We start from the raw sequence: 14,046 nt of genomic DNA on the forward strand, positions 1-14,046 counted from the left end.
ATTCAGGCTGTAACACAACAAAATGTGGAATAAATTAAGGGGTATGAATACTTTCTGAAGGCACTATATATTGAAAGCAGGTGCTTCCACACAGGTGTGGTTCCTGAGTTAATTAAGCAATTAACATCCCATCATGCTTAGGGTCATGTATAAAAATGCTGGGCAGGCTGTTATTTTGGCTACCATGGCTATGCCCCAATAGGATGACAATGCCCCCATCCACAGGGCACAAGTGGTCACTGGATGGTTTGATGAGCATGAAAACGATGTAAACCATATGCCATGGCCTTTTCAGTCACCAGATCTCAACCAAATTGAACACTTATGGGAGATTCTGGAGCGGCACTTGATGCAGCGTTTTCCACCACCATCAACAAAACTCCTAATTATTGAATTTCTCGTGGAAAAATGGTGTTGAATCCCGCCAATAGAGTTCCATACACTTCTAGGATCTATGCCAAGGTGCATTGAAGCTGTTCTGGCTCGTGGTGGCCCAACGCCCTATTGGTGTTTTCTTTATTTTGGAAGTTACCTGTGTGTGTGTGTGAATGTGTGTGTGTGTGTGTATATGTGTATGCACATGTGTGTGAATGTGTGTGTGTCTCAGACTGGGGCCAAGGAGACAGACAATAAGAACTAAATGTTCTGACGATGGAGTAGGGATAGCTATAAGGTATTTTTATAACAATGCGTCCACTTGGCTTCAGCGTCAATTAGAATAACTTTATGCGAACCCATTCACTTTGTTTCAGCGTCAATTCAAATGATCTCATACGAAGGCGATCACTGCATGTTAGCATCAGTGCAATGGTGAGGTTAAAAACTCTTGACAGAGCAGAGAGCTGTCTGAAGAACCAAGTCTAACCTAACATGTCTGCTCTGCCAAGACCAGAAAGTGAAGGGGATGGGTTAGATGGATTACAGAGACCTCAGGCTGAGAGAGGAGGGAGGAGAGGGGGGAGGAGGGAGGAGAATGTCCAAAAACGATGTACTGAAATTAACAAGAGAGCTCGGACTGAGAGTGAGTGAGAGAGAGTATGAAAGGGAGAGAAGAGAGGGAGAGAGAGAGAGAGACAGAGAGAGAGACAGTGAGAGAGAGAGACAAAGAGAGAGAGAGAGAGAGAGAGAGCAACAATCCATGAACTACTCCAGTGTGATGTGTCATCTTGGGACTCAGGGTCCCGTTGGCAAACTTTGAGTTGTCTGGTGACTCCCTGAGCTGCCACAGCAAACAGCAAACAGAGAGTGTTGGTGAAGGGACGGAAGAAGAGAACAAGGGGAAGGACAGTGTGTGTGTGTGTGTGTGTGTGTGTGTGTGTGTGTGTGTGGGAGCAATAAGGTTATGAGTGTTAGGAGCGTGTGTAAACTGGGGCTGAGCCACATGTACATTTCCCAGAGGCGTCTTAAAGTCTCAGCAAAACCAGAGGGGAAGGGGGTGAGTAGATGTTTGGCAGGGACCTAACACCCCTTCAACCCAACATGAGGAGGCAACATGTTCCTTAATTGAAGAAAAACAACTCTGGTGAGTGAAAGGTAGGGAAACAGTCATCAGAGGGGAATGAGGGGGAAAACCCACCTGGAGGTGAAGAGAAGGGGAGAGAGAGCGAATGAGAGCGAGAGAGAGAGAGAGAGAGAGAGAGAAATGGGATACTTGTAGACATCTTCACTTAAGAAGAGAAAATGAGACGGGGTGTGGTGGGGGTGTTGATGCATCGACATGAGATGGGAGTTCCCCTTAAAGGGGCAATCAGCAGTTGCTACATCCATTTTTGGACTTATAAATTAATGATATGTACCCATTGATTCTTGAAGAATATAACTTATAAATGTCTCATGTGCTTAGTTCAACTGTCTTACCCCATCAGAACACAAACTATAAGCTTGTTTTACTCCAATGTTTGTAAACAACGTAAATATAAACAAACACTATATAGGCCCCAAACATGGTTAAAACTATAATTTGGATATCATGGATGGTCAGTCCTTGCATCCATAGCTCTGTCTATGAATTTGAGTGTGGTTACATTTCTCCAGCCCCATCCCTCAGATTTTTACCATATTTCTGTGGAGAGGGGGGTTGAAGGGGGGAGAGCGGGGATAGAGAGAGAGAGGGATAGCAGGATAGAGGAAAGCTGAATAAATATCAAAGCCAAGCAACACTAGTAGGATCACTACTTTTACTGGTTTATATTACCGTGGTGTTACAGTAGCATTATAATGTGCTATTTCTACACACAGGCGTAATCGTCCATTGCTTTGATGGTATTAAGTTTCCCCAAGTGCTAAACTGGGGCTATGGGTTTGTTGGATAGGGGGATGGGAGTGAGGGGGGCTAGACAAGAAACAAGGGAGAAGCAAGAAGAGCAGAACTAAACCTGGTCTCTGGTTCCCTTAAAATGCTTAGAGAGAGAGAGAGAGAGAGAGAGAGAGAGAGAGAGAGAGAGAGAGAGAGAGAGAGAGAGAGAGAGAGAGAGAGAGAGAATTAGAAAGCGGAGAAGGTCAAAGGGAGCTGTACTCACGGCAGCCTTTCTCGTCACTCTTGTCGAAGCAGTCAGGCAGTCCATCACACTGCCACCCGCCTGGGACACACTTCCCGTCCCCACACATGAAGTTCCCTGGGATGTTACACTCTGTGGTGAAGTTGTTCCCCGGAAGGAGCTGGCTCTCTGTGGGAGAGGAGGAGAGAGGGAGGAGGAGGAGAGGAGTGGAGGGGAGGGGAGGATGAGGATGGCGAGGATGAGGAAGGATGATGGGAGGATGATGGGGAAGATGAGGCAAGAAAGGAGTAGAGGAGGATGGGGAGGAGGAGGAGGAGGAGGAAGAGGGCAATATTATTACAATCTGAGAACATGAACGGTAGAAGGATATTGCATTCAAAAGATAACCACACAGTCAAAAGGCTGGCTATTATTATCTCCAAATGGAAAATATTAAAGGCATTCCTATATCAGTATCCAGGCAGGTCATACAAACAGAGGATAGCATCATGAATCCCAATATGAAAGTATGAAAGGGTCATATGGTGAAAACAGTTAGTCTCTGAGTCAGTCTACTGCTGGCTAATATAAAGAAGGGCAGATAAGGACACACTCACCAAGCACATACACACACACACACACACACACAGCTGCACCATTTCCTCTCTGATTTCCCTATCGCTAAATACGACAAAACTTGCGTGCATCATTGCATAGTGAAGACTCCTTTCTAGATTCCTATGTAGACTATGGCCCATTTGCCTTAGAAGACAATATGGGTATGTATGGCATCAAGTACATTTGCAAAGCTCTTCCATTGACCCCCAAGCAGAGCAGCAGAGAAGCACAGTGGCCTGTGGGCAATTCCACGTTAAAGGAGACTCCGATTTTTCACTTAAATGTATGCCAAACAGAAAACATTGATTTTAAAGTTGAACAAACCATACTACTCTATGCACAATGACTACTTTTAACAATTTACACTGAACATTTTACAACAAAAAAAACACATATACTGGAAGAACTGTGCTGATGAAAAGTTTGGTAACAGAATTACGATAAAATCTCTCTCCGTTTTTTATGTGTCCACACTTTCCAAAAACTCAAGAAACTTAGATTTCTACTCCGAATTAAGATTCAAAGATGTCTGCAGAAAGAATGTGGGTGAAGTGGATTTACACCCGGTAACGGAATTTCATCATGGGTCCCTGATCTGTACAACACAGAAACGCATAATTTGGGGTATGAATGTCATTTTCTTTAAAATATGAATGTCATTTTCTTTAAAAAGGTACACAAAGGTATACATATGCAATACCCTATTTTGCATATTTGAGTATTATTCTACACACTGGCTATTATTTTAATTAGCTCTGCCCCCAAGGTGCACATGAAAGAAGGCCCATGAAAACTGTGTGCAGTGCAGCCGATTTGTTTGTGGGGCTTGCTCACACAAAAAAGTCTGGAAGCTGTCTGCTGGCTGTGGACCCGAAGCATAAAGAGAAGACGAGATTGATTCATGTGTAAAGGCACGGGTATAAGGGTACAATAGACTGTCCAATACAATCAACAAATTACTGTTTTTATACAGTATATTGTCATGGTGTGATGAGTGTGATAGGAGTCAGGCGCAGGAGGGTAAATCACCGAATACAACGTTTATTCCATCGTACACAATTGCGCTTTATAGCGACACACGAAAACAGGCACAGGGGAAACTATCTACCCTGGCAATACACGGTACGGGATACTCCAACAATATACAGGCACAGGGGAAACTATCTACCCTGGCACTACACGGTACGGGATACTCCCAACAATATACAGGCACAGGGGAAACTATCTACCCTGGCAATACACGGTACAGGATACTCCAACAATATACAGGCACAGGGGAAACTATCTACCCTGGCAATACACGGTACGGGATACTCCAACAATATACAGGCACAGGGGAAACTATCTACCCTGGCACTACACGGTACGGGATACTCCCAACAATATACAGGCACAGGGGAAACTATCTACCCTGGCAATACACGGCACGGGATACTCCAACAATATACAGGCACAGGGGAAACTATCTACCCTGGCAATACACGGTACGGGATACTCCAACAATATACAGGCACAGGGGAAACTATCTACCCTGGCAATATACGGTACGGGATACTCCAACAATATACAGGCACAGGGGAAATATCTACCCCGGCAATACAAAGTGCGAGTAGCTCCACCAAGCTACACTACTCTCACAAATAACAATCACCCACAAGGACAAGGGGGCAGAGGGAACACTTATACATGGACTAATGAGGGGATAAGAACCAGATGTGTGTAGTTGACAAGACAAGACAAATGGAATGATGATATATGGAGCGGCAGTGGCTAGTAAGCCGGTGACGACGAACGCCGAAGCCTGCCCGAACAAGGAGGGGAGGCAGCCTCTGCGGAAGTCGTGACACATGGATATATTTCCACAAAGATTTCTTTACGCAGTCCATCCTTTACAATTGTTCATGCACTGGTGCTTTTGCTTAGGAGTACAGCAAATAATTTCACCTGTGCACCAAGCAGGTTATATTATTATCTTTTTCATTTCTACTTTGTCAAAAGAAGCTGTAACTGTACTTTATTAATTACTATAACTATTACTAATCAAATCTACAAATAAAGATTACACTGTAATGTTTTTATTGTAAGCGAAACAAAAATAGGCTAGGACTTCGTAGAATTCTACAAAACATATCCTTGACTCTAATAACTACTGTTGATATATTTGATCAAATATTTCTTCATGCAATTCATCCTTTATATTTCTTTATGCTCTATTTATCAAGCATTGGTGCTTATGTCTGCTGCACCTTTCGGGTTGATATGCATCTGATGCGTATGCTAAAGGGGACGCCCGGTAACGTACGTCTCTAGTGGGTACTTATAGGCTGAAAGGCAAGATGGTTTGTGTGTTAATAAGCTCTGCCCCCAAGCAAGACCAAATTTGATTGGTCTGGACCAGACCAAATCTGAACCAATAATAGACATTTGTGTTTCACAGTTTGGACATCAAAGTACAGCTCAGTAGAGTACAGTAGAGTATAGCACAGCACAGAACAGTAGAGTAGAATTCAGTAGAGTTCAGTACAGTACAGTAGAGTATAGGTCAGTACAGTACAGTAGAGTATAGGTCAGTACAGTAGAGTATAGTACAGTAGAGTAGAGTTCAGTACTGTACATTATAGTGTACTCAACTCTAGTGACTCTACTGTGTAGTGTACTGAACTCTACTTTACTGTACTGTACTATACTATACTCTACATTTATTTTATTTACTTTGGTAATGGAATTTTAAGTTTGAATCACTTAATAATTCATAAACAAAATTGATAACAGTAAAATCACTAACTAATTGATAGGTCTACCTTTACTTCTTACTTCTGTGAACTTCTATTATCCTCCCTCCTCTTAGAAAATATCTTAAAGATATGTGGGTTTCCATCTGTTTGACCAGAAATCAAAGCCTTTGCTTAGTCTTAATTTCTAGGAAGGAAAATTGTTGGAAAATGTTTATATATACAGTACCTTCATTTCTAAAAAATATTGACTCTTAGCTTTCAGTTTGACACCCAATTTAACATGCTCCTATGAATTTCACATGTTGCTGCTCATGGGTCTTTTACATGGAAATGACCCGGTCTGATCTTTAATAAGTGGGATAGGGCAGAACTTGTTGATGCACTCCAGCATTATAGACTAATGAGTTGGAATGTAAAACATGTGCTGCTGGGCTGGCTGGCTGGGCTCTGACACTGTGGTGGAGAGGGACGCACTTAAGTGATAATGCCCAAGAAGCTGGTGTTTGGAGGATATATTGGCACGGGTGTTGTTAGGCCCGAGACGAAGTCAATACAGTTGAAATCGGAAGTTTACATACACCTTAGCCAAATACATTTAAACTCAGTTTTTCACAATTCCTGACATTTAATCCTAGTAAAAATTCCCTGTCTTTGGTCACTCAGGATCACCACTTTATTTTCAGAATGTGAAATGTCAGAATAATAGTAGAGATAATTATTTATTTCTGATTTTATTTCATTCATCATATTCCCAGTGGGTGAAAAGTTTACATACACTCAATTAGTATTTGGAAGCATTGCCTTTAAATTGTTTAACTTGGGTCAAACGTTTCGGGTAGCCTTCCACAAGCTTCCCACAATAAGTTGGGTGAATCTTGGCCCATTCCTCCTGACAGAGCTGGTGTAACTGAGTCAGGTTTGTAGGCCTCCTTGCTCGCACACGCTTTTTCAGTTGTGCCCACACATTTTCAATAGGATTGAGGTCAGGGCTTTGTGATGGCCACTCCAATACCTTGACTTTGTTGTCCTTAAGCCATTTTGCAACAACTTTGGATGTATGCTTGGGGTCATTGTCCATTTGGAAGACCCATTTGCGACCAAGCTTTAACTTCCTGAATGATTTTTTGAGATGTTGCTTCAATATATCCACATCATTTTCCTTCCTCATGATGCCATCTATTTTGTGAAGTCCACCAGTCCTTCCTGCATCAAAGCATGCCCACAGCATGATACTGCCACCCCGTGCTTCACGGTTGGGATGGTTTTCTTCGGCTTGCAAGCAACCCCCTTTTTCCTCCAATATAACAATGGTAATTATGGCCAAACAGTACTATTTTTGTTTCATCAGACCAGAGGACATTTCTCCAAAAAGTACGATCTTTGTCCCTATGTGCAGTTGCAAACCGTAGGTCTGGCTTTTTTATGGCGGTTTTGGAGAAGTGGCTTCTTCCTTGCTGAGCGGCCTTTCAGGTTATATCAATATAGGACTTGTTTTACTGTGGATATAGATACTTTTGTACCTGTTTCCTCCAGTAAGGTCCTTTGCTGTTGTTCTGGGATTGATTTCCTTCCTGAGCGGTAAGACGGCTGCATGGTCCCATGGTGGTTATACTTGCGTACTATTGTTTGTACAGATGAACTCCCGAGTGGCGCAGTGGTCTAAGGCACTGCATCACAGTGCTAGCTGTGCCACTAGAGATCCTGGTTAGAGTCCAGGCTCTGTCGCAGCCGGCCGCGACCGGGAGACCCATGGGCGGCGCACAATTGGTCCAGCGTCGTCCAAGTAGGGAAGGGTTTGGCCGGCAGGGATGTGGGTTCGTTTCCCAAGGGGGGCCAGTATGAAAAAGTAAATAATATAATACATGTATGCATCCACGAACTGTAAGTTGCTCTGGATAAGAGTGTCTGCTAAATGACTAAAATGTAATGAACGTGGTACCTTCAGGTATTTGGAAATTGCTCCCAAGGATGAACCAGACTTGTGGAGGTCTACAAATTTTTTTCTGAGGTCTTGGCTGATTTCTTTTCATTTTCCCATGATGTCAAGCAAAGAGGCACTGAGTTTGAAGGTAGGCCTTGAAATACATCCACAGGTACACCTCCAATTGACTCAAATTATGTCAATTAGCATATCAGAATCTTCTAAAGCCATGGCATCATTTTCTGGAATTTTCCAAGCTGTTTAAAGGCACAGTCAACTTAGTGTATGTAAACTTCTGACCCACTGGAATTGTGATTCAATGAATTATAAGTGAAATAATCTGTCTGTAAACAATTGTTGGAAACATTACTTGTGTCATGCACAACGTAGATGTCCTAACCGACTTGCCAAAACTATAGTTTGTTAACAATACATTTGCGGAGTTGTTGAAAAACGAGTTTTAATGACTCCAACCTAAGTGTTTGTAAACTTCAGATTTCAACTGTATATCCTCTAAACACCGGATTTGAGGGCATTCACACTTTTATACAACAGATTACCAACATATTCAAATAATGATTTACATATTTCATTATTCATACTATTTCATCCTTCCACAAGATATAGTCCCGACACAAACCTAGGGTTGCTACCCAAGCCGGCTGGTCGTCCGTTCTATCGGTTCGGTTGCTAGAGACACGACCCAGTCGTTCAGTCTTTTTGTTCTGTATCTATGGACTCAACCCAGTCGTTCGTTCTAAATGTTCCATTGCCATACTGGCTGGCAACGTTCTTATCCCTTAGAACCCGGGCTGTGTGGCCGTGACTGGGAGACCCATGAGGCTGCGTACAATTGGCCCAGCGTCGTCCGGGTTAGGGGAGGATTTGGCTGGCCGGGATTTCCTTGTCCCATCGCGCTCTAGCAACTCCTTGTGGCGGGCCGAGCGCCTGCAAGCTGATTTTGGTCGCCAGCTGGACGGTGTTTCCTCTGACACATTGGTGCGGCTGGCTTCCGCGTTAAGCGAGCAGTGTGTCAAGAAGCGGTGTGGCTTGGCAGGGTTGTTTTTCATGGACGCATGGCTCTCGACCTTCGCCTCTCCCGAGTCCGTAGGGGAGTTGCAGCGGTAGACTGTAACTACCAAATTGGGGACAAAAAGGGGTAGAATAACAGCAAAGTAGCTGCATTTGTTTAAGTTGTTTTCTAGTGACATTTATTTGGATACATCCATAAATAATAATAATAATAATAATAATAATAATATGCCATTTAGCAGACGCTTTTATCCAAAGCGACTTACAGTCATGTGCGCATACATGTTTACGTATGGGTGGTCCCGGGGATCGAACCCACTACCCTGGCGTTACAAGCGCCATGCTCTACCAATTGAACTACAGAGGACGAGCTAATGAGGCACGATTTCGCCTGACATAGAAAATGTGCTCACTCGTCAGGACACTGTTGAGAGGAGCTAGCCAACAACACAGCTAACACAATCACTTCAAACTGAAGCTGGAAAGACTGCAAACTAGCTGCACTTCGTTTCATTTTACCTTTTCAATTGACATTTATTTGTATATATCCATAAAAATTATGCCAGCTCATGATTTCAACTGGCTGAGAAACGCTGCATGTCTGTCTCGTCCCAACTCCCGACACGTTCATTACTATGGGACAGCTGGAGATCAAATTTGAATATAGAAACAATGTTGCAAATGTCGGAGAGCCAACCTGCAAGGTTTATACAAATATCCGCTGTTGAAAACGAATCATAACTTAAGGACACCAAGGCACAGGATGTGTCCCAGATAGCACCCTATTCCCAATAGTGTATAGTGCCCATAGGTCTCTGCTCAAATGTAGTGCGCTAAATAGGGATCATTTGGGACGCATACACAGTTTCACTCTGTATCGGCAACACAAACTGGACCAAACTAGGGGAGGAATACAAAGTTGTAATAGTACAGTGTCAGAGCCAATTTATAAATAGGCCTGCATTATAATCAGTGGTGTAAAGTACTTAAGTATAAATACTTGAAAGTACTACTTAAGTAGTTTTGGGGGGGTATCTAGAAAATGATGTCATCTAGTTTGCTTAATATAAGGAATTTTAAATTATTCATACTTTTACTTTTGATCCTTAGTATATTTTAGCAATTACATTTACCTTTGATACTTCAGTATATTTAAAACCACATACTTTTACTCAAGTAGTATTTTACTGGGTGACTTTCACTTTTACTTGAGTCATTAACTATTAAGGTATATTTACTTTTACTCAAGTATGACAATTGGGTACTTTTTCCACCACTGATTACAATTAAGGTTAACTAAATGGATTTAGTAAGTAAATTGTGAGCTGTGTTAGATAGATGCTGTGACGGTGCTTTTGTTGTTGTTATCGAGGTGCAACAGGCACAGTATTTTAAATATGTTATATTATTAATTAACTGGTAACAGAATCTAAATGTTTTCCTCTATTTTCATCAGCACACAGAAACAGTGAAAACATCAACCCACGTGTTCTGGAAGGCAGAACACAATGTTCGCAGGTTGTTTCATTGGACTATATCTGATGAGAGTCCATCATCAAACACACCTACTCAGATACCCAGAAAACCTGCTAGCGAAGAACCTCACTGTACAACTGTTTTTTCCCCTGACCATCTGATCGAAAAAATAACTCCTGGTCCAACAGAGCTAAAGAGTCCTGGCTACTTGTTATAAATCTCCTCAGATCCAGCCACTCCCAGCGCTCCATCTGAGTGATTGACAGCTGGTATGAGTCATAAAGGGATTACAGCTGTATGAGAAATGCTTCATCATCACCCTGGCCCATTAACCCTTGAGGTTCTGGAAATGTCTATATAACATCCCTTCAGAGCGAGACATGGCAGCCTTCTCCTCACCCTCTCAGAGGGTGTGATGCAAGACACTCTTTTGTCTCTTTCAATAAAAGGAGAGAGGGATCGAGGGAGAGAGGGAAAAGGAGATGGGAAAGCTGTTGCTAGGTCAGGCTTTTATGTGTAGCATTCTAATTGTTATTGTGGGATGGCTACACTGGGCTGCTTCAACCAGCTCGAGCACAGAAATCCACATTGGTAAACACGCACACAACCATGCATAAAGACTTGAGGGAACTAGGCTGTTTGACAGGAGCAATGGGTTCATTGGAGAGCTGCTCTGAGACTGTGTGTGTGTGTGCGTGCTTAGCTTATCACTATGATTTGATACAGGCTGCTCCACTGCCCCATGGGCTGGTACTGTTGCCAGCAGCAAACCCCAGCAGCACTCCTGACACTTCTTAGATGGGCACTAGCACTACACAAGGATATTGACCTACACTCAGACACATACACACATGAAGGCACGCACACACGCAGGCATGGGCGTGCGCGCGCACACACACACACACACGTTGATCCCTAGCCTAGCTTTACCCTGGGCTGTGTCAATCTATAACCTTAATCTATAACCTGACATTAGTGTGGCCTCTTTGACCCAGCCAGGTTAACATCTCTCCCCTCCATTGATCCGGATGGAGGAAGACGTGAGAAATAGATTGGAATGGCGTTAGAAAATTAATGAGGAGATTTTAGCAAAGGGTATATACAATGTACTGTAGCCATTATGTTAGCATTGACACACACTGTCTGTGAGCAAAGGCACTCCGCTCCCATGGTCACTGCAGAAAATGGTCCACAACAAAGCTCTATGTCGTGTCAAACACTCCTAATTGAGAAAATACAGACAAAGTAACATTTTCAAGACTCCAAATCTAATGCAAATACGGAAGGGCTTTTTGTGTTAGAGGAAAGCAAGAATAAGTTATGGGATGGATCATTATTGGACAGCTCTGAATAAGCCTGGCTTTTAAATGGCTAGATGCAGGAACTTGTTTTCCAATTACACACTGATTTTAATGGTCTGGCTGTATCAGGAGCTTCTAAAGCACAGAGGGTGGTGGAGGGAAATTGGAGCCCTATGTGTGTGTGTGTGTGTGTGTGTGAATATGTGTGTGTGTCTGTTCGTGTGACAGCTCATAGAGAAAGGACAGGATTCTCATTCCTCTTCCTTAGACTCAACGGAGCGAATCACAAATGAGCCGACAACCTTTGGCCTGGTCAATTAAAGACACCACAAACAGAGAGAGAACAGCTGACTGCAACACACACACAACTAACACACATCTCAAGGACCTCAGCCACCCGAGCCACAGCCTGTTCACCCCGCTACCATCTAGAAGGCGAGGACAGTACAGGTTCATCAAAGCTGGGACCGAGAGACTGATGAACAGCTTCTATCTCCAGGCCATCAGACTGTTAAACAGCCATCACTGGTCGGCCTCCACCCAGTACCCTGCACTGAACCTTAGTCACTGTTACTAGCCAGCTACCTACCGGTACTCTACCCTGCACCTTAGAGTTATTGAACACTGGTCACTTTAATAATGTTTACATACTGTTTTACCCTGTTAATGTAAATACTTTATTCGCGTCATGGCTCATCTTATATAACTACTGCTGTACATACCTTTTCTATTCATAAACTGTCCATACACACCATTATACAGTATATATGCTACCCATCCAACCTGACAGAGCTTGAGAGGATCTGCAGAGAAGGTCTCCCATCTGTAGAGAAGAATGGGAGAAACTCTTCAAATACAGGTGTGCCAAGATTGTAGCATCATACCAAAGAAGACTCAAGGCTGTAATCGCTGCCAAAGGTGCTTCAACAGAGTACTGAGTAAAGGGTCTGAATACTTATGTAAATGTAATATTTCAGTTGTTTTTTTTATGATAAATTATCAAAAATGTCTACAAACCTGTTTTTGATTTGTCATTATGTGGTATTGTTTAGATTAATGAGGGGTCATAATGTAACAAAATGTGGAAAAAGTAAAGGGGTCTGAATACTTTCCGAAGGCACTGTATATATATTCCGGACTCTGACTTTGCTCGTTCTGTCGCAGTGATGCGTGAATGTTGCCAGTACAGTCTGTATGCTATCACACTGGCCACTGCTACAGGCTAGCTGACTCCACATGTAGGAGACATTCACAGGCCTAGCCTCAGGGCTGGACAGGGAATTCAAACACACTGTTAATTTATAATCGGAAGCCCTGTGCCCTGCGCTCCCTGCCCTGTGTACGTGTGTGTGTGTGTGTGTGTGTACATATAATATGTAATGCCATGTGCACAGTGCTCCCTACCCTCTGCAAAGACCTATAACAACCCAGGAGAGGGATGACTATGGAGGAAGAAAGGAGGAGGAAGAAAGAGAAGGTTAGGGGAGGAGGAAAAGGAGGACAGAAGAGAGGGATGACTGAAGAACAGCGCCGGAGAAGATGGCTGCCGTTTTACAGCCCTCTAACCAATTGTACTATTATGTGTGTTTTTCTGCGTTATTTGTAATTTATTTTGTACATAATGTTTCTGCCATCGTCTCTTATAACCAAAAAGAGCTTCTGGATATCAGGACAGCGATTACTCACCTCGTATTGGACGAATATTTTTTCTTCAACGAGGCGGCCGCGAAGGATATCATACAGACACCCGACAAGGCCCAAATCCCAGTCATTCGCATGAGGAAGAGACGGAGATATCGTGGACGTAAGTCGGGGTGCCTTGTAAGGATCCGACGGCGAGCGAGTAAACTGCCGCTCCCATCAATCCTATTAGCCAATCTTCAATCATTGGAGAACAAATTGGATGACCTAAGATTACGGTTATCCTACCAACGGGACATTAAAAACTGTAATATATTATGTTTCACCGAGTCGTGGCTGAACAACGACATGGATAACATACAGCTAGCGGGCTATACGCTATATCGGCAGGATAGAACGGCTGACTCCGGTAAGACAAGGGGTGGCGGTCTGTGTATATTTGTAAACAACAGCTGGTGCACAAAATCAAATACTAAGGAAGTCTCGAGGTTTTGCTCGCCTGAGGTAGAGTATCTTATGATAAGCTGTAGACCACACTATTTACCAAGAGAGTTTTCATCTATATTTTTCATAGCTGTCTATTTACCACCACAAACCAATGCTGGCATTAAGATTGCACTGAATGAGTTGTATAAGGCCATAAATCAACAGGAAAACGCTCATCCAGATGCAGCGCTCCTAGTGGCCGGGGACTTTAATGCAGGGAAACTTAAATCCGTTCTACCTAATTTCTACCAGCATGTTAAATGTGCAACAAGAGGAAAAAAAAACTCTGGACCACCTTTACTCCACACACAGAGACACATACAAAGCTCTCCCTCGCCCTCCATTTGGCAAATCTGACC

The 14,046-nt window shown here is 43.1% G+C and overlaps 1 protein-coding gene across 1 annotated transcript in view; it reads right to left on the bottom strand.

Annotated features, from left to right (window-relative positions):
* LOC121576395 (low-density lipoprotein receptor class A domain-containing protein 3-like) overlaps nt 1-14,046 on the bottom strand; it is a 136,604-nt gene that overhangs the window by 68,093 nt on the left and 54,465 nt on the right. The window contains exon 2 of the mRNA XM_041889495.1: nt 2,520-2,666. Within this exon, the coding sequence (XP_041745429.1) occupies nt 2,520-2,666 (147 nt within the window). The remainder of the gene's footprint in view (nt 1-2,519; nt 2,667-14,046) is intronic.

The sequence above is a fragment of the Coregonus clupeaformis genome, chromosome 11, assembly GCF_020615455.1.
Source record: "Coregonus clupeaformis isolate EN_2021a chromosome 11, ASM2061545v1, whole genome shotgun sequence".
Classification (NCBI taxonomy): Eukaryota; Metazoa; Chordata; class Actinopteri; order Salmoniformes; family Salmonidae; genus Coregonus; species Coregonus clupeaformis.